This window comes from Lepidothrix coronata, unplaced genomic scaffold (genome assembly GCF_001604755.1).
Source record: "Lepidothrix coronata isolate B3197 unplaced genomic scaffold, Lepidothrix_coronata-1.0 Scaffold49, whole genome shotgun sequence".
Taxonomy (NCBI): domain Eukaryota; kingdom Metazoa; phylum Chordata; class Aves; order Passeriformes; family Pipridae; genus Lepidothrix; species Lepidothrix coronata.
In genome coordinates, this window is record NW_016690229.1 from 2,526,807 (window position 1) to 2,550,522 (window position 23,716).

General features: G+C 49.1%; 1 protein-coding gene across 3 annotated transcripts in view; it reads right to left on the minus strand.

The window, feature by feature from the left end:
* Positions 1-23,716, minus strand: part of PMEPA1 (prostate transmembrane protein, androgen induced 1) — a 137,111-nt gene that overhangs the window by 24,665 nt on the left and 88,730 nt on the right. Inside the window, exons 1-2 of one of the 3 annotated variants that reach the window (XM_017815234.1) lie at positions 23,516-23,637; positions 8,325-8,363 (exon numbers count right to left, since the gene is read on the minus strand). The exons of 1 other annotated variant lie outside the window; for it this stretch is intronic. In XM_017815234.1, coding sequence (XP_017670723.1) covers positions 8,325-8,363; positions 23,516-23,618 — 142 coding nt within the window. In that variant the 5' untranslated portion in view covers positions 23,619-23,637. Of the gene's footprint in view, positions 1-8,324; positions 8,364-23,515; positions 23,638-23,716 lie in introns of those variants that run through there. One more of the 3 variants, XM_017815235.1, reaches the window with a different exon arrangement.

The window sequence follows — 23,716 nt, forward strand, 5'->3', positions numbered from 1 at the left end:
CCCCCGTCCCGTCCCGGCGCAGCCCCAGACACAGGGGGGGGCTGCGGGGAGCCGACCCCGGGTCAGCCCCCACAATGGGCTCGGGGGGAGGCGGCGGAGCCCCGGCTGGCCCATCCCGGCCGCTCCCGGCCCGGCGCTCCCCCGGCACCTGCCCGCGGGATGCAGGATTCGGGATACGGGATGCGGGCGGCAGCTGCCCCGCGCCGGGCGCGGGGCGCTCGGGAGGGCGGGATGGGGGCAGAGCACCGAGGGGAGGATTATCCATGGACACAGCCTGTCCCCTTTTCACTGAATTTAACAATAAAGCAGTAGCTATAGCAACGGGGTTAATTAATGCATCGATTTGCATAACTAAAACTCCCGCACCCATTCAAACCTCGCTGAAATGTTCATTCTTACACCGGCGGAGCGCCCGCGGCCGGGGACCCGCACCCACACCGGGATACGGGGGTGCGGGGACACCCCCAGCTGTGCCCGCTGCAGTGTGACCCGGGAGTAACCCCCTCCTCACACCTTCATCCCCCCTAAAGCACCAGCATCTGCAAACCAGCACGCCAGAAAGAGCAGGAAAACGGGGGCTGAACTGTCCTTCAAAAAATAAAACAAGAGGGGAAAAAGTGATTTTCAGAGATGGAGGGAGTAAAGCGCATTCCGAGGCAGAGGGGGTAAGGAGATAGGGAATGTAAAGGTTTCAGACTATCGTATAACCAGAGGGGGAAATGTCTTCTCACCACAAACATGCATCTGCATGATGTCTAGACAGTCATAAAAAGGGCAATTAAAGTACTGCAGGCTGCAGTAAGCCAATGTCTCCTCTCCCAGTCTAAACAGTTGAAACATACTGTACTAACTTCGAAAAAAAATATAGGATAGGGAGAAAAAAAAAAAGAAAAGTTTGTAAGGAAAAACGTTTTGAAATTCAGTTTTAAATAAGCCGGTAAATTAATTCAACCTTGTCACATCTTTGCCTTATAACATATCAAATATTCCGCCTGCGTCCTGTCTAGACTGCGATAACAAAGGGCATTTAAAGCCCTGCAAGATGCGCTGACAGAGTAGCCATTTAAAGATGCAGTATTGCTTTCTCCATCTAAAACGATTTGTCAGATGGAGTTAAAATGAAAATGATAAGTAATCACTCTGGTTCACAACCATTTCAAAAGAAAAAAACCACAAAAACCCCACAGCTCATAGATATAAATCCCACTAAAATCATTCCAATGTATCATTCCAGTGGGATTTGTCTGGCTTCTTTTTTTATGGCATTTCCTTTTTTATTTATTTATTTTATTAATCTGAGATGTCAGTAGCTTTCTGCAGCACATGCATTTCTAAATAGGAGTGTATTAAGTTTGAAAAAGCCAGCTCCAAGTTTTAACTGTTTTACTGGCATAAAATGATAACTCGTGGAGAGACACTATCATAATCCCAAGGGTTAAATAAAAACAAAAAATTTCTTTTCAATGTTATTTAAAAACAAAAGAACAATCTACATCACATGAGAAAATCTGGCCAGTCCCCATCACTGACACAGTTCAGCCTGGTTAGTCCCTGTCCTCAGGAAAGCAAGAGAAAAAGGAAGGTTAAAGCAAACTATGTGGGTGTGCACAGTATTGTTTTTTTTACTGAGAAAGGACCGTTTTCTGGAAAAGGCAAAACAAGATATAATCCTGTCTAACACAAAAAACATTCTCCTCCCTCTCTGAGCTTTATCAGCTGTTGAAGAACCAAAAACCTCAAAATAAAATATATAGACAAAATAGCTGATCTGCTGAACAGGACGGTTAACGCTGCTCACGACAAAGCCAGTGCCCACAGGCCAACAGCACCCCCGGGGCAACGCTTTTACCCAAGTGCAAGACTGGCTTTAGAGACTGTTTTGTTGTGCCATGGCATGACCACATGCCCCTGGCAAGGGAAGGGGACTGGGCTGTGCCCAGCCCCGGGTCCAACTGCATCATCCAGTCCCTTCTACTGGGGGGGAGCCCATGGTGGGAGTCACCCCTGGAAGTTCAAAACGGGGATGAACTCAGTTCTTCTCTGCTCCTCACCCTATAGCATCCCACTACCACCTCGTCTGCACCTCCCTCTGTCTCCCAACTCTTGTTTCTTAATTATTATTTTAATAAGACTGTTTCCAACTTCATTGTTCATTCCGCAATAGCCCAAGGGCTACAACTGTTCATTAGACAGAATTTCTACTTTAATTGCACTGACACAGATGTGTAGGTTATCTGGAAGAAATTACTAAAATGAGCAGTAAAGAATGGGGTTGGATGCTTTTCTTCCCTTATGGAGAGTTTAATTTAACATTATTTCCCCCCACGCCCCATACAAGCAGCATCATTTGGTGCATTGCGGGTTCACAGAGGAATTAACCCCAAATTGTTCCCGCTGCCGTGGTGCACACAGGTGCACTATGCTCCCAGTGCTGCATGAGAATTTCCACAGGAGAAGAGGGGCAGGTTTGGGGGCTGCAGGGTCTCCACCACTGCGAGCAGGATGGCCCATGTGCCCCAGGATGGCCCATGTGCCCCAGGCAGCGCAAGCCGGTGACATTCACCCAAGAGCGGGAGCATCTGGGATCACAGATAAAGCTCTGGGGAAGAAGCTGGGCCACCACCACCCAACGTGTCCATTCCTGCACCAGCACTGCAAGTGCCAGGACTGGGGTGGGAAACAGGCTCCCTTGGCCCCCCCTCACCCTCTGCAAAGAGGTAAATCACCAGACACCAAAAAATGTCATCGCTGCTGCTCAACAGCGCCCGGGCTTCGCACCCAGCACGGCTGTGCAGCTGCCAAATCAGCCATGGAGTTCACATGAACTTCCTCTGCAATTCATGTTGGCCAGAGCCAGACACATAATAGCCTTGGATTCAGGGAGAAAGAGCTGCCAGCGTTATTTCTATTTAAAACCCTCTATTTGAGCTTCATAGACTCATTCTTCACACACGATACACATGCACACACACACGAAATGCAGAAGTGAGCCAGATCCAGAAGTGTTTCACTTCACCAAGAGCAGTGCCTAATAGCAATTCCAGGTTTTGGCTCTCTGATATTATTTAATAGATTTTAATTCAATAATAAAAAGCATGAATCTGCCAAATTTTTTTTTTTTTTGTTATGTCTTCTTGCCAGGAAGAAGAAAAAAGTTGCTCCTAACTTTTAATCAAACCGTTCCCTCCTCTTTGCCTCCCACCCCAAGCAAGGGGCTGCAGCACAGAGGCACCTCCTGGCCAGGGGAAGGCTGATGCTGCAGGACAGCTCAGCCTGCCAGGGTGGGCCAGGGCAGGGGCAAGGGCAACAAGCAGATGCACATGAAGCGTTCAAGTCTCATCTCTAAATATGTCTAAAAGCCACTAAAAACTTCTCCTTCAGCCAAACCTATCCTTGATTTAAGGAGGGAGAAAAAAAAATCCCAAATGCTACATGTTAAAAAAAGTCTGCATTAAGCAAAAAAACCTTCCCTTTGTTGCTAGGGGACTTACTTGCTTTGTATCTGCTGAAAACCTTTAAAATGCCACCATTGTATTTTAACAAAACCCTGAGACTGAAGCATCTCATGTGCTAAAAATCAAGAGACAGAGCACATCAGTTCCATCTTTCCTTTGCAAGTACTTTGCTCAGGCCTGACTTCGTTTTGTATCTTGGTCCTCGATGCTTTTTGGCAGTTTGCTCCAGACTTACTGGCAAGGGCTAAAAGGTTTCTATTTAGCTGGTGTCAGCTGAGCATCTGTGCCGGCAAGAACTGGAGTGGGGGTGATCCCGACTGCATTTCAAAAGCACATTTCTTTTTGGGAGCTGCCACAATAATTTTCAGTCTAAGTGCATTTGGGTAGTGGGGTGACTCCCTCCGGAGGGGTCCTCTCTGCAGGCCTTAAGCAGAGCACTCGGTTCTGGGAAGGATTCCTGGCCAGCGGAGGGAAAAGGAGCTGGGAACGCTCCCTAACCTGTGACCCTGATAACAAAAGGCAGGGAGACCGTCTAGACCTCCAGTCTGACGGGGAGTGAAGGCGAGCATTGTGCTGGGGCTGCCTCAGACAAGGCAGGCACACAGCGCTGCGGGGCAGGAGCACGAGGCGATCCCAGCTGCAGCCACCGACAGCATCGCCCCAAAAACCCACCGCCTGCTCGGGGAGGGGGGGCACGCACAGCCCACCCCTCCTCCCCAGCGCAGGGCTGAGTTTTCAGGGCAGCTCCCAGTCCCCAGCGCAGCTGGAATCAGTGGAAATGAAGGAGCTCGATTTCCAGCCTGACCAGCCCCGGGTTTCCCTTTGCCTCCGTGTATTTCACACGTACAGTCCTCACGCTCCTGAACACACCGATCGTGCAATTCTAGCTCCATGCAGACTGCCAACAGGGGAGAGCAAAAAAAATATGCTTCCTTCCACAGAGCCTTTATTTTCTTCCCTCCTTGTCTGGCTCAGTTAAAACCGGACAAACCACGACATTCCCACTCTGCCAAGCCCAGAGATCAGCTCAACACTCAGAAAAGCTGAAGCCGAGCCCCAGCTCTGCCACATATTTCTTGTGTGACCCCGGACAAACCCCCTGGCTTCTCAGTGTTGAGGTCCTCACATATAAAAATACAAATACCCTAAATAAATGCTGAAGCAAATGGCAGGTTACTGCCAGGGAACTGCACGGAGAGAAAACAAAAGACCTATTAAAAGCCCTCTGTTCATCTCTGCCAGAGAGAAAACACTATTACCCAGTACTTAAAAAGATGCATTAAAGGAGAGAGAGAGAGCATCCGGGGGGGTTAAGGACACCCCTGGCAGAGCAGTGAGGGGAAGCACTCCGGGCCAGCTGCCCCCCACGTGCCCTCAGGGCAAGGACTCAGGTGCTCCCACGCCCTGGCCATGCCCTTGGCCATGCCCTGACCATGCCACTGCAGGGACCAGGAGCATCACCTTGCCCTGAGCACACCCAGCACACAGTGGGGCTGGACCTGCACCAAAACCTGCCAACCTGCAGGTCAGAACTCTGGGGAAAACAAAAACCATTAGTTTCACTCTTCCTGAAGGAAAGATAAGTACCTCTCAGAAACTGGGTTTCCTGCCAGAAGATGTGCTCCAACCTGGCTGTACAGACAGGTCCTGTCTGTACAGGACACACGTGACCCATGGTGGCACTGGTGTGGTACCACCCTGGGCATCAGCAGTGCTCACTGGCCCAGGCTAGACCTTTGGAGTTACAGTGTCAAGCTGAGCAAAACCAGCCTCAGCCCCTGAGATAGTTTTAATAGCCATGAAAAACCCACCCCCTTCTGATGAGAGGTGAAATATTAACAGCTGATGGTGAATACAGTGAATTCAGAGCAAGAGAGGAGCTTTGTTATCCTGGCAGCCACCTGATGCCAATCCTCAACTGCATACCCTACCATGATCATACCTTTCTACCTGAAAAAAAAGGTGAGGGCCAGGGAGTTTCTACTCCCCCTGCCTCCATCGCTTCCTACTCCACTTCCAAAACATCACCTCTCCTGCAGCAGCTCCTTCCTCAGGTGCTCCAGGTCCCTGGGACCACCAAGGCACCAATGCTGCCCACAGAGCTGGGAGCTGTAGCAGGACACTGCGTGGTGGCACCAGGATGGGATGTCACACACCTGCAGTGTCAGCAGGGTCCAGCCCCAACTTCCTCACAGCTTGGCACCTGCCATGGCAGCAGCTCTTCTTCTGACAACTGCCTGTGATTTATTTTGGTACACATGCACAGGGAGACTGAGAGATCCTACACTGGGATTTTATCAGCAGTATGCAGCTATGGAAACAAACCCATTTAAGACTAATATAACAAAATGCCTAAACCCACAACAATAAAATAAAGAACGGTGTGTATTGGCATTTTCACAGGGGAGCACTGCAGTGAATGCAGAGCACGACCCAGCTTCTCTCAGACAGAATTCACCCAAACCTCTAAGAAATCACGTACTTTCATGTAGTTACATGTTTAGCTATGTGAATTTTGTTTTGTGCAAACCCTCCACCCTGCCCTTTGATTTTACAGAGTTCAAGGACGGCATCTCCTCCTAAATCAGATGAATAGCCATTTCGGTCCTTGCTGAGAGTATTCCCTCTTCCCTCTCCACATCCATTCCCAGCCACTCTTTGTGAGAAGCACGACAGCAGACACAAAACCCAGCAGAAACTACAGCACCCCTTCTTGCTCCGTGTGCAGGGGGAGAATGGCAGTGCCTCACCATGCTCAGCCACACTGATTCCTCTCAGCAGGAAAGAGAAGGATGCACAAGTCATTTACAGAAATCCAAAAGTCTGACATCCACATCAGAGACACCCCGGAGTTACTGGGGAGATGGTGGAATATTTAAAACACACAAGAAAAAAGCCCAAAGAAAGCTAAACCTTCCTTTTGAGTCGGTCTGAGGTGGTGCTCCCTGCCCAGGGTTGGTGTTTTGCCCTGCCACGTGCAGGGCTTTATCCCAGGGATGGGCACGGGCATCTCTGCCCAGGGGTCCCGGCTCCGCAGGCAGCACCAGGGCGCTCCGGGAGGAAGGGGATGGTGGAGGTGGTGATGTCTGGGAACGCTGGCCCAGGCTGGAGCTGCAGACAAGGACCCAGACAACAAAGGCGAGGCAAAAAGCCGTCTGATAGAGGCAGCCCCGTCTGGCAGCCGGGTCTTTCAGAAGCCCGGGCATGCACTGATGTCTGCAAGCACAGCTCTTCGCTGGGTGCACAATTAACCCCGCAGCAAGATCCCTAAAGTGTCCTACAGCACACTCCAAATAGCATCCATCTGGTAAGATGAAAAAACCCAAAGAGTACATGAGCGCGGCAAAGGAGCAAACAACTGGAGACTGCAGGGAACGACTCTACAACAAACAAAAATTATGCTTAATTTTCTGTTATTTATATTCTAAGAAAACCGCATGTTTTCACTTGCATCTCTGCCTCCCTCCCCGAGGCACAAACACACACACACACAAAATGGGACAGGGAAGACCAGGGAAAGCAGGAAGAGCAGCACAGCCAGAACACAACCCCGCTCACATGCCTTCCCAAATCACAGGACAAGAGAACGGGTGCGAGTTTTACAACAGTCGAGTGACAGCAAACACCTTTTGCTGGAGTGAAAAACGCCCCGAGCAGCTGCTCAGAGCACCGTGAGAGACACCGGGGCTCCCTCTGCCTGGCTTACCTGCTGAAATCTTAAGGCATTAATATAAAATAAATACAAATAAACCATTGCCTGCTGCAGGACAGTTTCCCTACGGACTGGTGTGAGTGTCCCAGCACTGGGGCTGATCCCAGCCTCTGGCTCCTGCAGTTCCCCTGCCTGACGTCTGCACCAAGATAATGCTGCTGGGGGACCAGTGGTGTCTCACAGCTTTTTTGCATAAATAAGGACTATTCTGCTGTGGAACCAAATTCTGCCATCAGGCTCGAAATAATGCAACTGAAATAATTCTTTTTTTGTCTTATTTTAGATTATGACTTTTACCAATTGATGCTTGATAAAAGCCTAATGAATGATCTGTAGGCATTATAAGCCCATTAAAGATCTGAGCGTGGTTATAAGCCAAGGTCATAAGCTCTATTGACTTCCCAGGCTCTATAGCAATTGATTAGCCATTTATTAAAATCATTTATTCACCACTTGTTAACACTTTATTTTGCTGGTCCTTTCCCAGGGGGCTTGGGACTCCACATTTGAGCAAAGACACTTTACTTCTGGGGTACTGTCATAAACTCGATTCTAAACTGACAGATACACAGATGTTATAACAATGTCTTTTTAAAACAGCAAAAGCTATTTTTCAAACAGGTTCAGCTCAAAGCCAGCAGCCTGGTTCAACAGGGCTCCCAACACCTCATTTTGTCTGCTGAACACAGGCAGCTCCAGCCACACTCAAGGGAAGTCTCACATCCCATGATGTTAAAGGGTTCAGACTGTCACACTACTTTCACAAAATACTATGAAAGTTTCTGTCCTCAATGTAGTGCTGCTCATTAGTTTGCCAGAGTATCAGCAAATGGAAGAGTACTGGTGCTTAAAAAGACATTCAGCTTTTGAAGATGGTTCTACATTGAACAGCAAAAGGAAAAAAATCCCATCCAGGATTACCAAAGTGCAGCCAGGTATAGATAGCCAAAAAACAGCAGGTTTGCACAGTCAGCCACTGAAGACAACACTGCATCCCCCTCTGCACCCAAACAGCAGGTACCTGCTGCTCTCGGGGCCAGGCAACGTCCCACCCGTTCCGTGGAGTGAGTAACCGGGGTGTTTATGGTACAGCAGCTGCAATCATGCAATCAGCCTTCGTAATTAGATCTTGGCAACTCTTGAAATACTTCACTTACCCAGTTTACCTGGAAAGGTGCGACCTAAACATTCAGTGCCTGGAGACATTTGAGAGAAAAACAGAAAGCATCCGTCAGTGATGGGAGCCACCTCCGACCGGCTGCAACACACCCCAGCTCCCTCCTGGGGACTCGTCCTGGCAGAGCTCCCCCGTGCCAGCCGTGGCTGACACCTGCACCCAAACCTACCACCTCCAGGAGGAACAAAGCCACCCTGAGCCAGGTGCCACCACTCCTGGTTAGACCCCACATGCTTTTCCCACACCAGACATTGCTGTACAAGGTCCTGTTTCTCTCTCGCCCACATGGACCTCCCCAGGACCACTCTCCTCCACCCGTGGCCATCTCACCTGGTGGCATGCTGAAGCCTTACAGAGGTTTGTGAAGTTTCTGTGATCACTCAGCCCACCCCAGAGACTTCTCTGCCACATTCAAAAGTGCCAGACTGCCTGCCCATGGCCCCGGGGCAGCACTCTGCACTTCAAAGCACTGGTGGGCTATTTGTCATGTTCTGTCTCCTCTGCAAACACTGGTAGCTGAGCCCCATGTGCTGCTGAGCCTGAGTGAAAGCTCGGGGTCTCCTGATGCCCCATCCCCCAGTGGGGGCTGTGGGGTGCTGAAGAGGAAGACCCACAGCAAAATCTTGCACAACACCCCAGACGCAATGCCCAGCAGATGTATTTTCAAGTGAGGAGAACAAAGCAGCCAAAAGTTTGCATTAAAAGACAGCTCATGACTTCTCTCTCGCCCATCAGTGAGCACTGTGTGACTACCTGCAAAACTGAAGGGGTTGTGGGATATGGACCCTCCTGACCCCCCCAGCACAACCCCAGTGCCTGACAAGCTGTGACACTGTGGGCAGGGTGAGTGCTCTGCATCCCCCAGGGGCTTCACTGAAGAAACAGGACTTTTTTATGAAGCCCGTAAGAACTGTCTGTCACTGATAATGGTTAATTGGTACTAATTAGTACAGTCTGATCTGAAGGAGTCCTACTGGCCTATAAAAGTGGCCTTTAACCCAACAGACAGCAAGTGTGTCACTGCCAGACACACCACGCCGGGGCTGCAGACACACCGCACGCTCCCACAGTGGCAGCAGAGCAGGCTGGGAGGTCCAAGGGGTTATATCAACACATCATTGCTCCCAAATAAAGCTTTAAAAAGCTACCTTCCATGCACCTGAGAGGACAGAGATAAGCAACTTTCGCACTCCAGGAAAAGATTAAGGGTCAGAGAGTTGCTGCAAATTACCGCTAAATAACAAGGGGTCGTGGGCTCGGAGTCGGCTCACTGAGGTGAAGTCAGGCTGATTCAAAGGGATGAGTTCAGACATTGCAAATCAATGCTTCACATGCAGGTGTTCAAAAGTGACTGTGCAAGAGTGTGGTGTGACCTGAATGCACATGGGCTCTGAGAGCCTCCAGGCCCTTGTGCACCACCACCACCCTGCTGGAACGGGCACCGACACCGACCCTGACGGGAAAGGGAAGAAAGGAATTCTGCCGAGCCAAACACCGACGTGTGGCAACAAGCTCGGACCTCCTCCTCCTCCTCCTCAGCCAGCTTGCTGCACAGAGCCTGAAAAGGGGTGGGAGGCTGGAAAGGAGTGAAAGGCCATAAGAAGACTGGAGGCCAAAAAGGGGTGGGAGTCCCAAAAGGAAAAAGTAAAGGCTGAGAACAAGTGGATGCCAAAAAAGGCTTGGGAGGCCCAAAAGGGTGGGAGTCAAATTTAGACGTTGAAAAAAAGAGCCCCCATGTCTGCAGCTGGTTGGATCAGGATCAGCTTTTCTCTGGTTAAATTTCCAAAAGGGTAGAAAGCAACATCTCTCCCCACTCCACAGCCCAGACAATGCCCCACTGGTGCTCAGCACGCAGCACTGTGCACACCCCAGGTGTGACACCCTGTGCACACAAAGGCACATCACCCGGTCTCATTATGCCTCATCCAAAATGTTTGGTGATGGTCTGGGATGTGGGGGAGAAACAAGCTCAATCCTCTGAAACCAGGCAGGATTTTGGGATGCTGCTTCTCCCCTCTCTCTGAGCACTCCTGCCTCTCCCATTCCTCACATCTGCCCTTTAGGTTCAGCCACTGCATTTGCCAACTTTTTAAATGCAAATGAGAACTGGCACATAAAGTCAGTGCTTTAAACCTGACCAGAGCCACCTTCAGCTCTCCTCCCTCCCTCCATATATGCATAACTTTTTTTATGCAATCGGCAGCAGGGAAGAGATACAGGGAGTGGCTGAGCCGTCGGCGCATATTCCCGGTGGATCAGTGCCCGGAGCCCTTCTGCAGCCGCAGTCCTGCCAGACGGCTCCATGTGAAGGGTGGCTCACACTGTCTGCCTACCAGCAGCAGCAGCAAGGAACCAGTAATTACACTGGCTGGACCAACACCTGCTCGTGGTTTTGTCTTACACTGTTTGTGCAACCCAACAGGCTGCCAACAAAACAGAGATGTGCTTCGCCTAAACAGGTGAAAACATGAAACAGGGAACGGAGCTGCCGTGTTGGTCCCACAACGCCTCTGTGCAACACATGCTGGAAAATCATTGCTGGTTTAGCCTGCAAGAAGGCTGCAAAGCATGGCATGCAATGAAAAGACAGGTCTTAGCTGTGGGAGGAGGGAAAAAGGCTGCCCATCCACAGAGCCCAGCTCCTGGATCCAGCCCCACGCTGGTGCAGGGCACACGGATGCTCTTTTCTGGGCACCAGAACAGCCTGGCTGGCCAGGAGAGTCCCGCTAAACTGAGCATCCCATGTGGGATGATGGCATGCAGGACATGGCAGCCCTCCCCACCCTTCAGAGCAGAGCTGCTCCCCAAAAATCCTGGTGCCAGTTCAGACCAGAAGTGCCCGTTCCCACACCAGGGCATGGGCAGGGGATCCAACCCCGCACAGTGTTTCTCACTCATGGAGCTGGAGCTTGGCACCGAGGTGGGGAGGGTGAATACCCTGAAAGACCAAGAGCAAAGACCCCAAAGGAACACTTGGACCAGCCTCAGCCTTCCTTGCCTTTCTGCACGGCAGGAAAGCCGGGATCATCTCCAAACCCACCAGGTCACACCCAAGATATGCTCTCCCCTATCCCATCGGCAGATGGGATTTGTTGTAGATGATTTGTCCTGGAATAAAAACATCAGCCCCACCTCTTGCAGCCTGTTTACTGAAAGCCACTAAACATTAAACAGAGGCAAAAAGTGTATCCCAGCAACATCTGGAATTTATCCCTTCTTCCTTCTGCAAGAAAAAATAAATCACGCTCTATTCTTTCAGAGAAAGAAAAGTGATTATATAGAATTATAATGCTGGAAGAAGATAGAGAAGAGCAGAGATTTTCTTTGAAACGCTGTTTGGACAATTAAAAAGGGACAGTTTCAAAGAAGCAGCAAATCCTATCTCAGCTTCTTCCGCCCTGTCTCTCAGTGCCAGGCTTTCCTCCCATGTGTTGGCTAAGACACTTAGGAAAGCAACAGATTTTTTTTTATCCTTGCAAGACCTTAAGTAAGCTAGAAAGAAAACCAGCTCTAAGGCCTAAGTGGTTAAAGATATACCAAATAAAAAAATTATTCTTCCAATTCCTGCCAATGGGATTCGCAGGTGCCTTGATTTCTTTGGGACCAGCTTTCCTAAAGAGGATGGGTCAATCTCTTCCCAAGAGAGCCAACGTGCCGTCTCTCCAGACAGAAGAATGGAAAGGCTTTAAATATTAAAACAGGAAAGACTATCGGGATTAATATGAGGATGCAAGGTCAAAATGAGATTTCCTCAGGCTCCCAGAATGGCTGGGTGACAGCCCCACAGCATCACCTGGCCCCAGTCACAGCCAGGGAAGCCTGGGTTCAGAGGGAAACCCTTCCCAGCCTTCCCAAGGGGGGAAGTGAAGCAGCCGCTCTCACGCCAAGCCCACAGAAGTGCCTCCAGCTACTAAATTACCCAACAACTTAAATGAACTGCATTGATCAGCCTGGAAAACAAAGCTGCAGCTCTTGGCATGTGCCCAGTTAGGAGGGTACAGCTGCATTCTTCACCTGCAAGTAGTTACAACCATAGTAAGAGACATCCCTTTCCCAGCCCTGACGCCCCTCCCTGAGGGGAAAGACCAAAGGGCAAACACAGGCAAGAGGGAACCACTGCTCCAGACACCTTTCAGACAGAGCAGAGCCTCAGTAAATGACAGGTGTGTCCAGTTTTGCAATCGAGGGCAAGGCTGTTCCTAGAACAAGTCCCATTACTTGGGCTCCTCAACCCCCATCTCCTCGGCTGCACTGCTCCTGGACTGGATGCAGGATTTCATCAGGACATTAAACCCAGAAGCTGTAAAATCACTGTGCAAAAACCCAATTATACCTATTTTCGTAACTGCCAATTTAAGCTTGTATTTAGGTCCCCTCACATACCCCTATGTTACATAAAGCACTTCTTCCACTTGAAATGTAGCTTTCTAAAGGCCATTTTGCTTAATTTAATAGACGCCTAATGTGAGTCTGCAAATCTCAAGAAACGCAACCAAGGAAGACACACGGCTGCGAGATCCCCTCTCGAGCACCCAGCAAGAACAGGAGGGGATGAAAGGCATCTCCAAACCCATGAACCTGCTGTGACTGGAGTGCACTTGTGGTCTGAAGAGCAGCAAAACCCCACGGTCAAGTCAAAAGAGAAATTCCTGAACATCTGCACGCACCGCTAAACCCTCTTGAGACCACCCAGCGCTCCAAGGGCTGCACAGCAGGATGGATCCTTCCCTCACTGCACTGAGCTGAGCCCACTCGGGCATGCTTCCCTCAGTTTGGAGAGAGCTGCTTTCTGCACTTCCACTAAATAAATGCAGTAATCTTTTTTTCTTTCTTTCTTTTTGTAAAAAGCTGCACTAATAAAAAGCTCATAGTGCATCTATTAAATCAAGCCTGTCCATTATGTTTATTGTTCCTTACAATTCAGGCCTGGATGGCAAGTCAGTGGAGGTTGAGAAGTATTTATCAAGAAAACCCATGAGAACGATGAGGATTAAAAGCTGTCAGCAGGACAGGACATGTTTGTAACCCTGTAGTTGTTCTGCACCTCGCTCAGAGCATACAGGACCCCCATCAGAGGCCTCTGCCCCCTCTCCTTGTGTCTGAGCCCATCTCTGGCACATCAGCCACCACCTGCATTCCCAGCAAAAGCTGAGAAAGGTGCAATGTGTATATACTGCTACCAATAAGTCACACCAGAGAAATATAAACCACTGATTGCATTACACACCAGTGATCAGTATCATTAAGTGTTACACACCTCGTGTGTGTGTTTGAACACGCCGGAGAGGGAGACACTGAACTCGAAAACACATCTTCCCATTAAAGCAAAATCCCAGGACAGTAACAGAAGTGAAACAATAAAAATAAAATTTCTGCTTATTATATGGGAAATAATTGCAATTTAAGATCATTTTCCTCTGAATTGTATGAAGCAGGTGTCCATCGATCACATTGTTTCTTAGGTGTCCTAAAGACATCACTGAGCAGGCCAAGGTACTTTCAGAGCTCAGTGCTAAAGAGCCTAATCTGTATATGCTATTCCAAGGTATTGAAGCCAAGAGACCACCCTTGGTAAGGTGGAATAATGAAAATAACACAGAAAGAGCAGGACTTGCTCCTCCAGAAAAGCAGCTGAGATATCTGCCCTTGCAGCCTCTGACTGACTCTGGAGGAACCAAGTCTCACTGCACAAATACTTGGGAAGAGCACAAGGAAATCCAGCCCAGTTTCAGGCCTGGAGCAGGCACCAAGCACAAGCCCAACCCTGGGCCATCTCAGCTGCTCAGCTGTGTGTTTCACCCTGTGGCCCCAAGAGTCAGCTGGGACCCTCAGGACCGTGGGAAACGGCCCAGGAGGGTGTGGGAGGCGCAGGGCACAGCTCTGCTTTGGGGGGATCTTCTGTTTTTGTAAGAAATAACAACATTAATCATAACATTAAACAGAAACCACTGAGGGGGAGAATTTCCAAGCTTGCTGAGCACAGAGCCCAACCCACAGGGGGACAGCCAGCAAGCAGCCACAGCAGGGCAGCTTCCTTGGGACTCGTCCTTGGCAGCCAAAGCCACGGATGGAAGTGGCGACAAGCAGAGTCAGGACTGTTGTAGGACTCAGGCTTGGAAATGTTAGTCTTAACGCTCAGCGGTTAGATGTCTTTTGGGAATTCATCCAAATGGCACTGCTTCCTTCCCACTTGCCCTGCAGGTAAATCTAGCATGTGGCTTACACAATCTGTTGACTTAAATAAAGCAAGGGCAGAAGAAGAAAGCTGTTCAGACATCAGGAGAGACTCATCAGTCCTTTGGGCAAAAGTCTGGGTCACTTCCCCCTCCTCAGCGTACTCGGGGTGTCAGCCAGGACCCCGTCCCCCTCCGAGGGAGCACGAGCAGTGAGGGTGCAGCAGAACCTCACTGTGCTCAAAACATCAGCAAAAAGGACAACAACGACATGTTGCCAAATTCTTCCATATTTTTGGCCAGCGACGATGCTTCAATTCAATTTAGAGAAATTGGAGTCCATGAGCTCTGTCCTCTGAAATCAAACACAACTGAGCAGTGACTGTACAGGTCTCCCAGGGCTCAGGGAGATGGGGCCACAGCCACTTCCAAACATCACTGTGCTGGTCCACCTGTGCTTCCAGCTTGTCTCCAGAGTAACACTCAGCTACCCTGCAGATGTGGGATGTTTCTGAAGCACAGAGACCACTCCATGCTCTGCAAGTTCAAGATCTTGCTGGATGCACATATTTCAGGTTCAAACCCAGCTGCAGTGTGCAAGGCTGAAGAGCAGGCAAGTAAGGGGTCCAGAGCGAGCCCACCAGCAGTCCTCGTCCCTGTGCCTCTGGAGGCTTCTTGTCCTGCTATTTCCTACTGCTACTCTCAAACTCCCTCCTCATCACAATCAACTCCAGCACTGAGTGCCAGCCCTGGGGATCCTGCACTCCCGAGCATGGCAGGAGCAAACAGACTCCCCCAGAGCAAAAGACTAAAACCTGAACGGAGCAATTCTGACAGAGCTGCAACCAGGGATGATTTGTTATCAGTTACCAAGGGAAAATGAATTCTTACAAATGGGACGAAAGCAGAGGAAGGCTACCTTGTCAGATGCTGGTTGTTTTCCCTCTGAGATTTTAAACCACTGAGGATGCATTTGGAAGGAAAAATTACTCACCTCCACCTGTCTCTACTAAGATCACACAGCCATTCTACCTTGTGTGCCAATGACAAATGCTACCCCTGATCACCAATACAAGCTAAGTAAAAGGCCAAATTCTGCATGTAAAGCATAAAATGACTGAGGTCTGCCACTACAAACACTCACAGTGCAAGTTCCAGTCTAAAAATCTTAAGGAAGGTAGAAGAACCTTCCACATCAGTGAGGATGGTGAGCTCCTCAGGAGGCAAGCTAGACACTCAATCCATCTCCTGTATCAGATCTGCGTTAACATTTAAACAGGGCCTGCTGTTGTGATCTTTAGCAAGGAGCAGATGTGGTTTTGAGTAATGGTTAGCGTTACTTAACCGGTTATATTCACCAATGTAATTGACACCTATTCCATCATCCTTAATACACCCACTTCTTTCTCCGATACCATAAATAGATTAGAAAAGTTTCTGCAGATGGCCATGACCCCATTTGTTTGTGCACTTAGCCATGTATGAATCACTCTTGGCTTGTAGCAGCACTCTGGAATTACTGAAAGATAACTAGTCGGCACAGACACCAATAAATGAATCATGCTTTCCACAAGACCAAACCTTTGGGCTTTTACAGACTCCAATTACAAAGTAAGAAGAAAAGAACAAAGAAATTACTCAGTCTATTTGCACAAAGTCATGCAGAGTTGATTCACAGTTTTACAGAATTATTACTGACAATCATTTGTAGGGGGTTAGAGTAACAAACCAGCTACTTTACATATTGGACAGAATGAAGAGATGGAAAAAAAAATCCCCAAACCATGTCCTGCATATATTCTTTGAAAAGTAGCATTGATTTTGGTGCCAGTACCTCTTTTCATTCTTGGTATGCTCCAAGCCTGGGGGTTAATCAGCTTTCATTTGCCAAGGCTAAGTTCTGCCTTGCTGGGTTGCTTGGGCCAAGTTTGCAAATGTGGGAAATCCTGTTGCACCTGCTGAAGTGCACAAACCTCACGCCAGCAAACCATCACAGGCACAATCCCTCAGCTCTACAGCCATCAGCAGGGTCTCATAAATGGCTCAGAGAACTGCCATGTGCAAAAGCACTCGCCTTTCTAGCAGCACATTTTTGAATGTACACTGCAAGCGAAAAATTACCCAGTCTGAGGCATTTTATTAAAGATATGTGCGAGACTGAAACCAAACACCAATGTGTGAACCACTTGAAAGCGCTGTGGACGTCCACCAACACTGACAACTTGTGAGACAAGTTCCCAGCACTGTGCAAGGTATCCTTATGTAACACCACAGCCCAGGACACACCAATATACACCACACACAGCAAAAAATACACCCTCTGCTAAAGGGAGCATCAGCCTAGTCCTGCAGCAGTGAGAAACTGGAAGTCTGACTAGTTGGACAGACAAAAGGACACCGATGGATCGCGACCTCAGTGATGCTACTTCGCTGTATGCAGTGAAAAAGTAGCATTAAATCAAAGAAACCTAAAAGTGAAGGTGGACTTGATGCCAGCCTGAGCCTGGATAGGGACCAGTGTGCTGCTTGTAGCATCTCTGAAGTGAACAAAGCCACTGTCAGTTTGGGAAAGGATGTAAATTAAACATATACACAATGCTATTTGTCTAAGGCCTCCCAGTGATACCACCTTTGACATGTAACTGAAGATCCAACTTCCTGAGTGAATATACCTTGGAAATTATATGTCTGCCCTGTTTTACACTCCTGCTCCACTTGGTCCACAAGCAGAGAGGAGCTGCCAGCCTGGTACAGCTTAGAGCCACAGCTCAGGAGAGGCCAAAACCAGCACCAGAACAGCTACCATACAGCTCAAAACTAATTTGGGAAAACTCATTTATTTGTTCTCATGCTTGAGGCTTCTGATTTCTGAAGCAAAGTAGAGACTCCCCCCCAAACTGGCTACAAGAAGGAAAGGTGCTATACAAGATTTACATTAAAACCTTAATAAACATTACCAATTCCTACCCCTCTCCATTACTACATAAATTAATGCAACGAGCTCTCTTGTATAAGAATATGTAGGCGACAACAACCTTCTCCCTTCAACAGGAGTTTATCTGAGGATGTGCTGTAGATAGAAAGGAAGGAGAAAGATTCCCAGTAGGGATGTCTTTAGAAAGCTTGAGTCACTAGAACCACGGTCTCCAGGTGCAACACAAGACTAAAAAGATGAGTGTGCTAAACAGTAACGTGTCCTTCAGAAGGAAAAAAAGAAAGCTAAATCAGGAACCTGCAGTATGAGGTGGATGCCTGGATAAACACTGTACAACAGACCGCAGCAAAAATGCTAATGCAAGTTTAGTTTTCACACCAGAGAGATTTCAAAAGATTTGCAAAGCTTTGATAATATTTAACATCTTTACTAATTTCCTTTTTGGTGCAATCATAAATTTACCACGGTAGCCAAAAGATCTGGGATGAACTACAAGTTCTAGCTGGCTCCAAAGCCAACAAGAATAATGTGTGCTGTTACTATTTTCTCTGAAAACATACCTCTGCAAAACTGACTCAAAATGAGAAAAGAAATTGTGAAACTGTCATTACAAAGAAGCATTTAAAATGCAGATCAAAGTGCTGCCTTAGAAGCTGTATTCCTTGCCAAATCATCAAAGCTCTCTTTACTCTCAATAGCTCCCCAAATCCTCTGATTTGGATGATAAATTCCTACAGCTGAAATTTATCTCCTTTAAAAAAAAACAAAACAAACAACAAACCAAACAAAAAGCCCAAACCCCACAACTCCTCCTTATGGTTACCAACTACTTCATCAACCAGTTGATTGAACCGCTTTTTGTACTACTAAATTAACTTTCACAGATGTGTTTATGCCTGTGTGCACACACAGACAGTGAGACTTGCTCGGGTATGGAAAACTTGTCAGCTCTCAGCACTGTGTGTGTGTGCAGGGTCTCACCAGCTCTCAGTGGTGCCTGTGTGTGTGTGCAGGGTCTCACCAGCTCTCAGCAGTGTGTCTGTCTGTGTCTGTGTGTGCAGGGTTTCACGTGCTGACACTCAGGTGGCTATTCCTGACCCCGCACTCGCTCATTACTCCTCGAGGAACTCCCAGACCACTACTACATCCCCTGCAGCAAGGAAGCAGCAACACAGCAGCCCACTAATCAGCTCTGAAAGATGGAGATGAGAGGTCACATCCTGCTGTCACAGAGGGGAGCCCTGTGCTGAAATCCTCCCTGTTCCTCTCTGGTGCCGGATGCAGACGGATCAGGTCTCTGATGTGCTTCCTCACCTGAGATCTGCCCGAGTGACCTACCTTCTGCCACCCAAAATAGTTATAAAACAATCACCCAGCAATTCAGCCACACAGACAGGAAGAACACTGCATAAAACATCCCTGTTGACACCAATGATTCCTTTGCTTTATGGACGTCTGGGAGCGTGCTCACGGTGTGAACCAAGTTTCCACTTAATTGCAGCAAAGTGGCCCTTGTACCTCTCTCCTCGTGAGCTCTCCAGCCAGGCTTTATTACTTCGACAAAACGTGCCAACAGCAGATGCACCGTGTATTGGAGAACAGGAGGGATCTGATAAGATAAACCACACACACCACACAGGGGATCTCCCTCCAGGAAGAAAACTGGTAGGCAGTTTTTACACGAAACACCACCGCAAATAAATGACCTTTTTTTCACTAATTGGGCTTAGCAAACTCTGATGGTTGCTACTACCTGAATGAAACAACACTGACAGACATGACTGTACAGTGAGTTACTCAGGAAAGAAGCTGGATTGTAATTACTGCCTATTAGTGACACCAGGTATTTTGGTACTTCCCTTGGAAAGGTCTCCTCACGTCTATCCGTTTATAATTTAGGTTTACAAATTCATTCTAAAACTGGATTTATCAAACCACCAACTTCAGCCTGGGAAATCTAAAAATATTAGTATATTTGGTGAGCAACAGCAAATAAAGTAAGAACACACACATGTGGGTTCCATCCGCAAGGGAAGCAGTGGTAGTTCAACTAATTCAACATCTTGAAAATTCAGAGGTGATCCCAGGCCCTACTTTGGGAATTCCTGGCGTTAAAAACAAGGTTGCTGTTCCCAGCACACCCTTCAGTGCTGGTCCACTCAGAACTCAGATCTGAAAACACACTACTAAACAAAACAAAGGCAAATCAAAGGTTCATTCAGGGGGTGGAGGATGCCTTCATGGCAGAAGGTAACAGGACTCAGTGCAGCAAATATCCTCCTCTGAAAACACCCTGATACTGACTGAAAAGGAAGAATTAGCCATGTCTGGCCTCCACTTTGCATTATAGATGATCACCTCTGATTATACAGGATCACCTCTGGCACTGTGTGTGCCGGTCCCACTGTGCAGCTCAACACAATCCAGGTGTTCACCCACAGGAAAAAAAAAGCAAAGTTTGACTATTTTCCCTGCATTTCCCTTCTGCGACTTTTCATTCTCCCATTCAACACCAATTATAAAACACTAAAATTAAAATCACCAACTGAGGGCACAAAACTAATTTTAAGAAAGACCCCTGCGCTCTCCAGGCCTTTCCCTGGCTATGAGAGGTGTGACCTGCAGGGCTGGGACTTCAGAGCATCTGGGTCCCCAGGGACAGCCAAGGGCACACACAGACAGCTCTTAGGCCACTGCAAGCAAAGCCATCCATGCTCTGCTCCTCCTGGATCGTACCTTGGGGTGCTGATCTCAGCAAAAAGCAGCACACAGCTAGAGCCAGACACAGGGAACTCCCAGGTTTGGCTGAGGTCAAACTGAGATGCCACAAACTGAGCATCCTCTGTGCAAGCACTTTCAGGCTTGCTGAAACCCTGGTAGCATCTCTGGCTTCCTTCTACGAGGAAAACTTGGGGGGGGAATACAGAAGTATGTGGTTACTATCCACTCTGCCCTGGAAGAAGCTGTAACTGCCATTGACATAGTGTCAGGAAAGAAACATATTTGCCAAAAAAGCAGTCTGTAGAGGAAAGGAGATGTGATCCCTGGTTTGAGCCATCTGCATTTGGTTTTTTATTAAACCAAAGAATGTGAAAACCTAGAAGTCCTTGCTTGGACAGAAACCTGCTCTCACAGTTTGTGTCACTGGCCGGACACAGCACTGCCACCAGCCCAGGGCACTGCGGCCAAGGGGACGGAGGTGCAACGGTGCCTCTTAAACTCCCAAAGGCTTTGGATGACGTTCCTGCACCAGCAAAGCCTCTGCCCAGAGCCACCCAGCCTAGAGAGAGCTGCCCTCACACCCTGTGCCTGCAGTCATCCTCCCGCAGGGATGCCCAGGTGCCCGCGGGAGGCCCGGCCTTGGCACCCACACCCTCCGGGAGCCGTCCCGGTGAGGAGCGGGGAAGGCAGCGGGGAAGGCAGGCACAGCGCCCGGCTCTGCCAAAATAATTAGTTATTTACAGACTCTTCCGCCACCACGGTCACCCCTGACCTCCTTCGGCAGCCGGAGCGATTAGAGCCCACTGCCGCAGACGTCTGGCTGCTTAACACGGCCCGGCACACTGGCACTCCAGCCGGGCGAGACTCCGCGCCCCCGCCCCCAAAAAGCCCTTTTATAATCCTAATCTGGGAGCGCCACACACAGAAACCAGCTGCTTCCTCCACCGCAGCGCCGCAGCCTGCCATACGGAATGGAGCCTGCAAGGAAATGTTCGGGGGGATCGCTTGGACAGTTAACCTATTTAGAGGGTTAAGTTAGAGGAGTTTGCAGTTATGCCGCCGCTTTCCCGGAGTGTTGCTGCCTTGGTAACTTTTGGCTGAGAAATTAAAGAGCATCTGGTGGTGGCTGCTCCGAGGATCACTCGAAGTTGTATTAGAAAGATACATAAAATAAAGAGACGGGAGGAAGAAAAAACGCTGTGTGATGAATTTATCTCAGGGAGGCTCAACTCTGTCCTTCCCACCTAAGCCAGGTGGAGGAAGCGATCAGGTAACAGCCCCTGCAGTGCAACCAAAGCTCTCCTGGAGCACTGAGGTGAGTGAACGCTGCCCGTCACCAGCAGGAAATAAATAATAACATTGGCGATAAAGAAACCTACAGGAATATGAAGTAAGGGCAGGCAGCAGCAAGGGAGCTCTGTCCAAGGCTCCCGGGAGCTAATGGGAATTCAGTGTTTGAGTGGCAGGACCCCAGAGCTGACAGAGGGCAGGGGACAAGTGAGGGAAGGATCTCAGGAGTCCTGTGGCATCAGGCATGAGGCTCCTACAACACCCACCCGAATTCAGGCAAGGTCTCCTCTGCTGTACTTCACTGTCCCCAGCCTCTCGCACACCCCCATCCATAACTGGCACCTGCCTCTTACCAAACCTTTCATACACTGAAAAAAATGGGAAAAAAATTATAAACTATGCTGCTTCTAAAAAGTCACAGAATGAAATTAAAAGCCTGAGTTGTTCCAACAAAACCTCATGCCAAGAGTTAGACTGGAAGAGAAGCTTTTTCTTCAAAAGACATTACACATTTTAATTCAGAACTTTTATCATAACCATGAGCCTTGATCAGACACAAAGTAAAGTCTCTCATCCTTGGGATTCTGTGGGACATAGTTTATGTTCAGCAACTGGCTGACACAAAAAAGAACTGTATCTTCATTATTTATACACTGCTATTGGTATGCACATCTAGCCCGGCCTGTTAAAGTCAGGAAAGAATAATGGTCTATTCAGTACCGGTAGTGTTAATAAAATCAGGCAAATCCAGCTTAGTTTTGTCTGAACACGAATGAGATTAAATCAAGATTAAAAGTGCATACAGTACAAAGGGTATGGTTTATGCTAAAATTCAGAATGAACACATTTGAGTACCCGGTATACAAATGCCTGCAGACCTTTCCCGGGACTCAGACACCTGAATTAAACAACGATGAAACTGGAGAAGGAGAAGGCAGATGACACTGGACAAAAGCCATCCAAAATACCAAGGGACAGATGCTCTGCAGCCCCGCTGGAGGTAACGGGGCAGATCCTGTGCTAGCAGAGACAGGCACAGCTCAGCTGGCTCCCCCAGCACACACCGAGCGCCAGCCTGCCCCGTCGCAGTGCCAGGAATATATGCAAAATCCAGACTCTTTCCCAAGTTTTCCTTTTGGGCCATTTTGCATTAGTCTGTGCAGGGTTTGGATTTCACGGCACTGAACGAGGTGTTAAGCAGGGTACAATCCTGACAACCCTCCAGGGCCGGGGTTCCTTGAAAATCTTCCCTTTACAGAAAATACCATTTGCTTGAAACTGCCAGAGAGCCCAACTCATTCCTCTTTCCTCAGCAGCAATATTCCTTCTCTCTCATCTCCGTGCACTTCATTTCCAAGAGGGAAAGAGCACACAGAGAAGTGGTGGATATTTAGGTCAGGCAGTGGCCTCACTGCTACTCTGCGAGGGGTGAAAAATATTAACGAAAAAAGGCAAATCGCCCTTCAGAACAAAAAGCCCCGAGGGGCTGGAGACGGGGGGAACAGGTTCCCAAATACAAGCCCTCCCCGGGTGTCCGGACCGCGATGCTCCCCCGCCCGATACCGAGAGGAGGGTGATTTACCCCGGGGGAGCTCAGACCCCCGGGGGAGGCTCGGGGGCCCCGCAGCATCACCCCGCAGGAGGGAAAGGCTCGGGGCAGGGGCGGCTGCGCCCGCCGGGGCACGGCGAGGAAGGGGCGAGATGCGGGCGGTGATGGAGCCGCGATGGGGAAGAGCGCGGATCTCACACAGCCGGTGCCGGGGAGCGCCCGGTGGAGGCTGATCCCGGGGAAGCTCATGCCGGGGAGCTCCGCCAGCCCGGCCCGCGCCGTGTCACACCCGCACCAACATCCCAGCAGCAACAGATGAGAGACCAGGGCTTGCACGGAGGGGGAAGGAAGATCACTCCGAGAAAGCGCATCGCAGCGAAGGGTCCCGGCGCCGCCGGGAGCCCCCGCGGAAACTTCCCCGCCCGCGGCGGAGCCGCCGGGCGATCCCGCACCCACGGGCACCTCCCGCACCCACCCCGGGGAGCAGCAGGACAAGTACTTACTGATCTCCATGCTCTGGAACAAAGACCTTTTGCAGTTGCATGTGCAGGACACATTGGGCTGAATAGCTACGGCCGTGCTGTTCAGCCCCATGAAGTTATACATTTAAACAAAAAAAAAAAAAAAAAAAAAAAAAAGGGGGGGAAAAAAAAAAAGGGAAAAAGGGGGCGGGGACAAAAAAAAATTCCCCCCCCCCAGGCCCC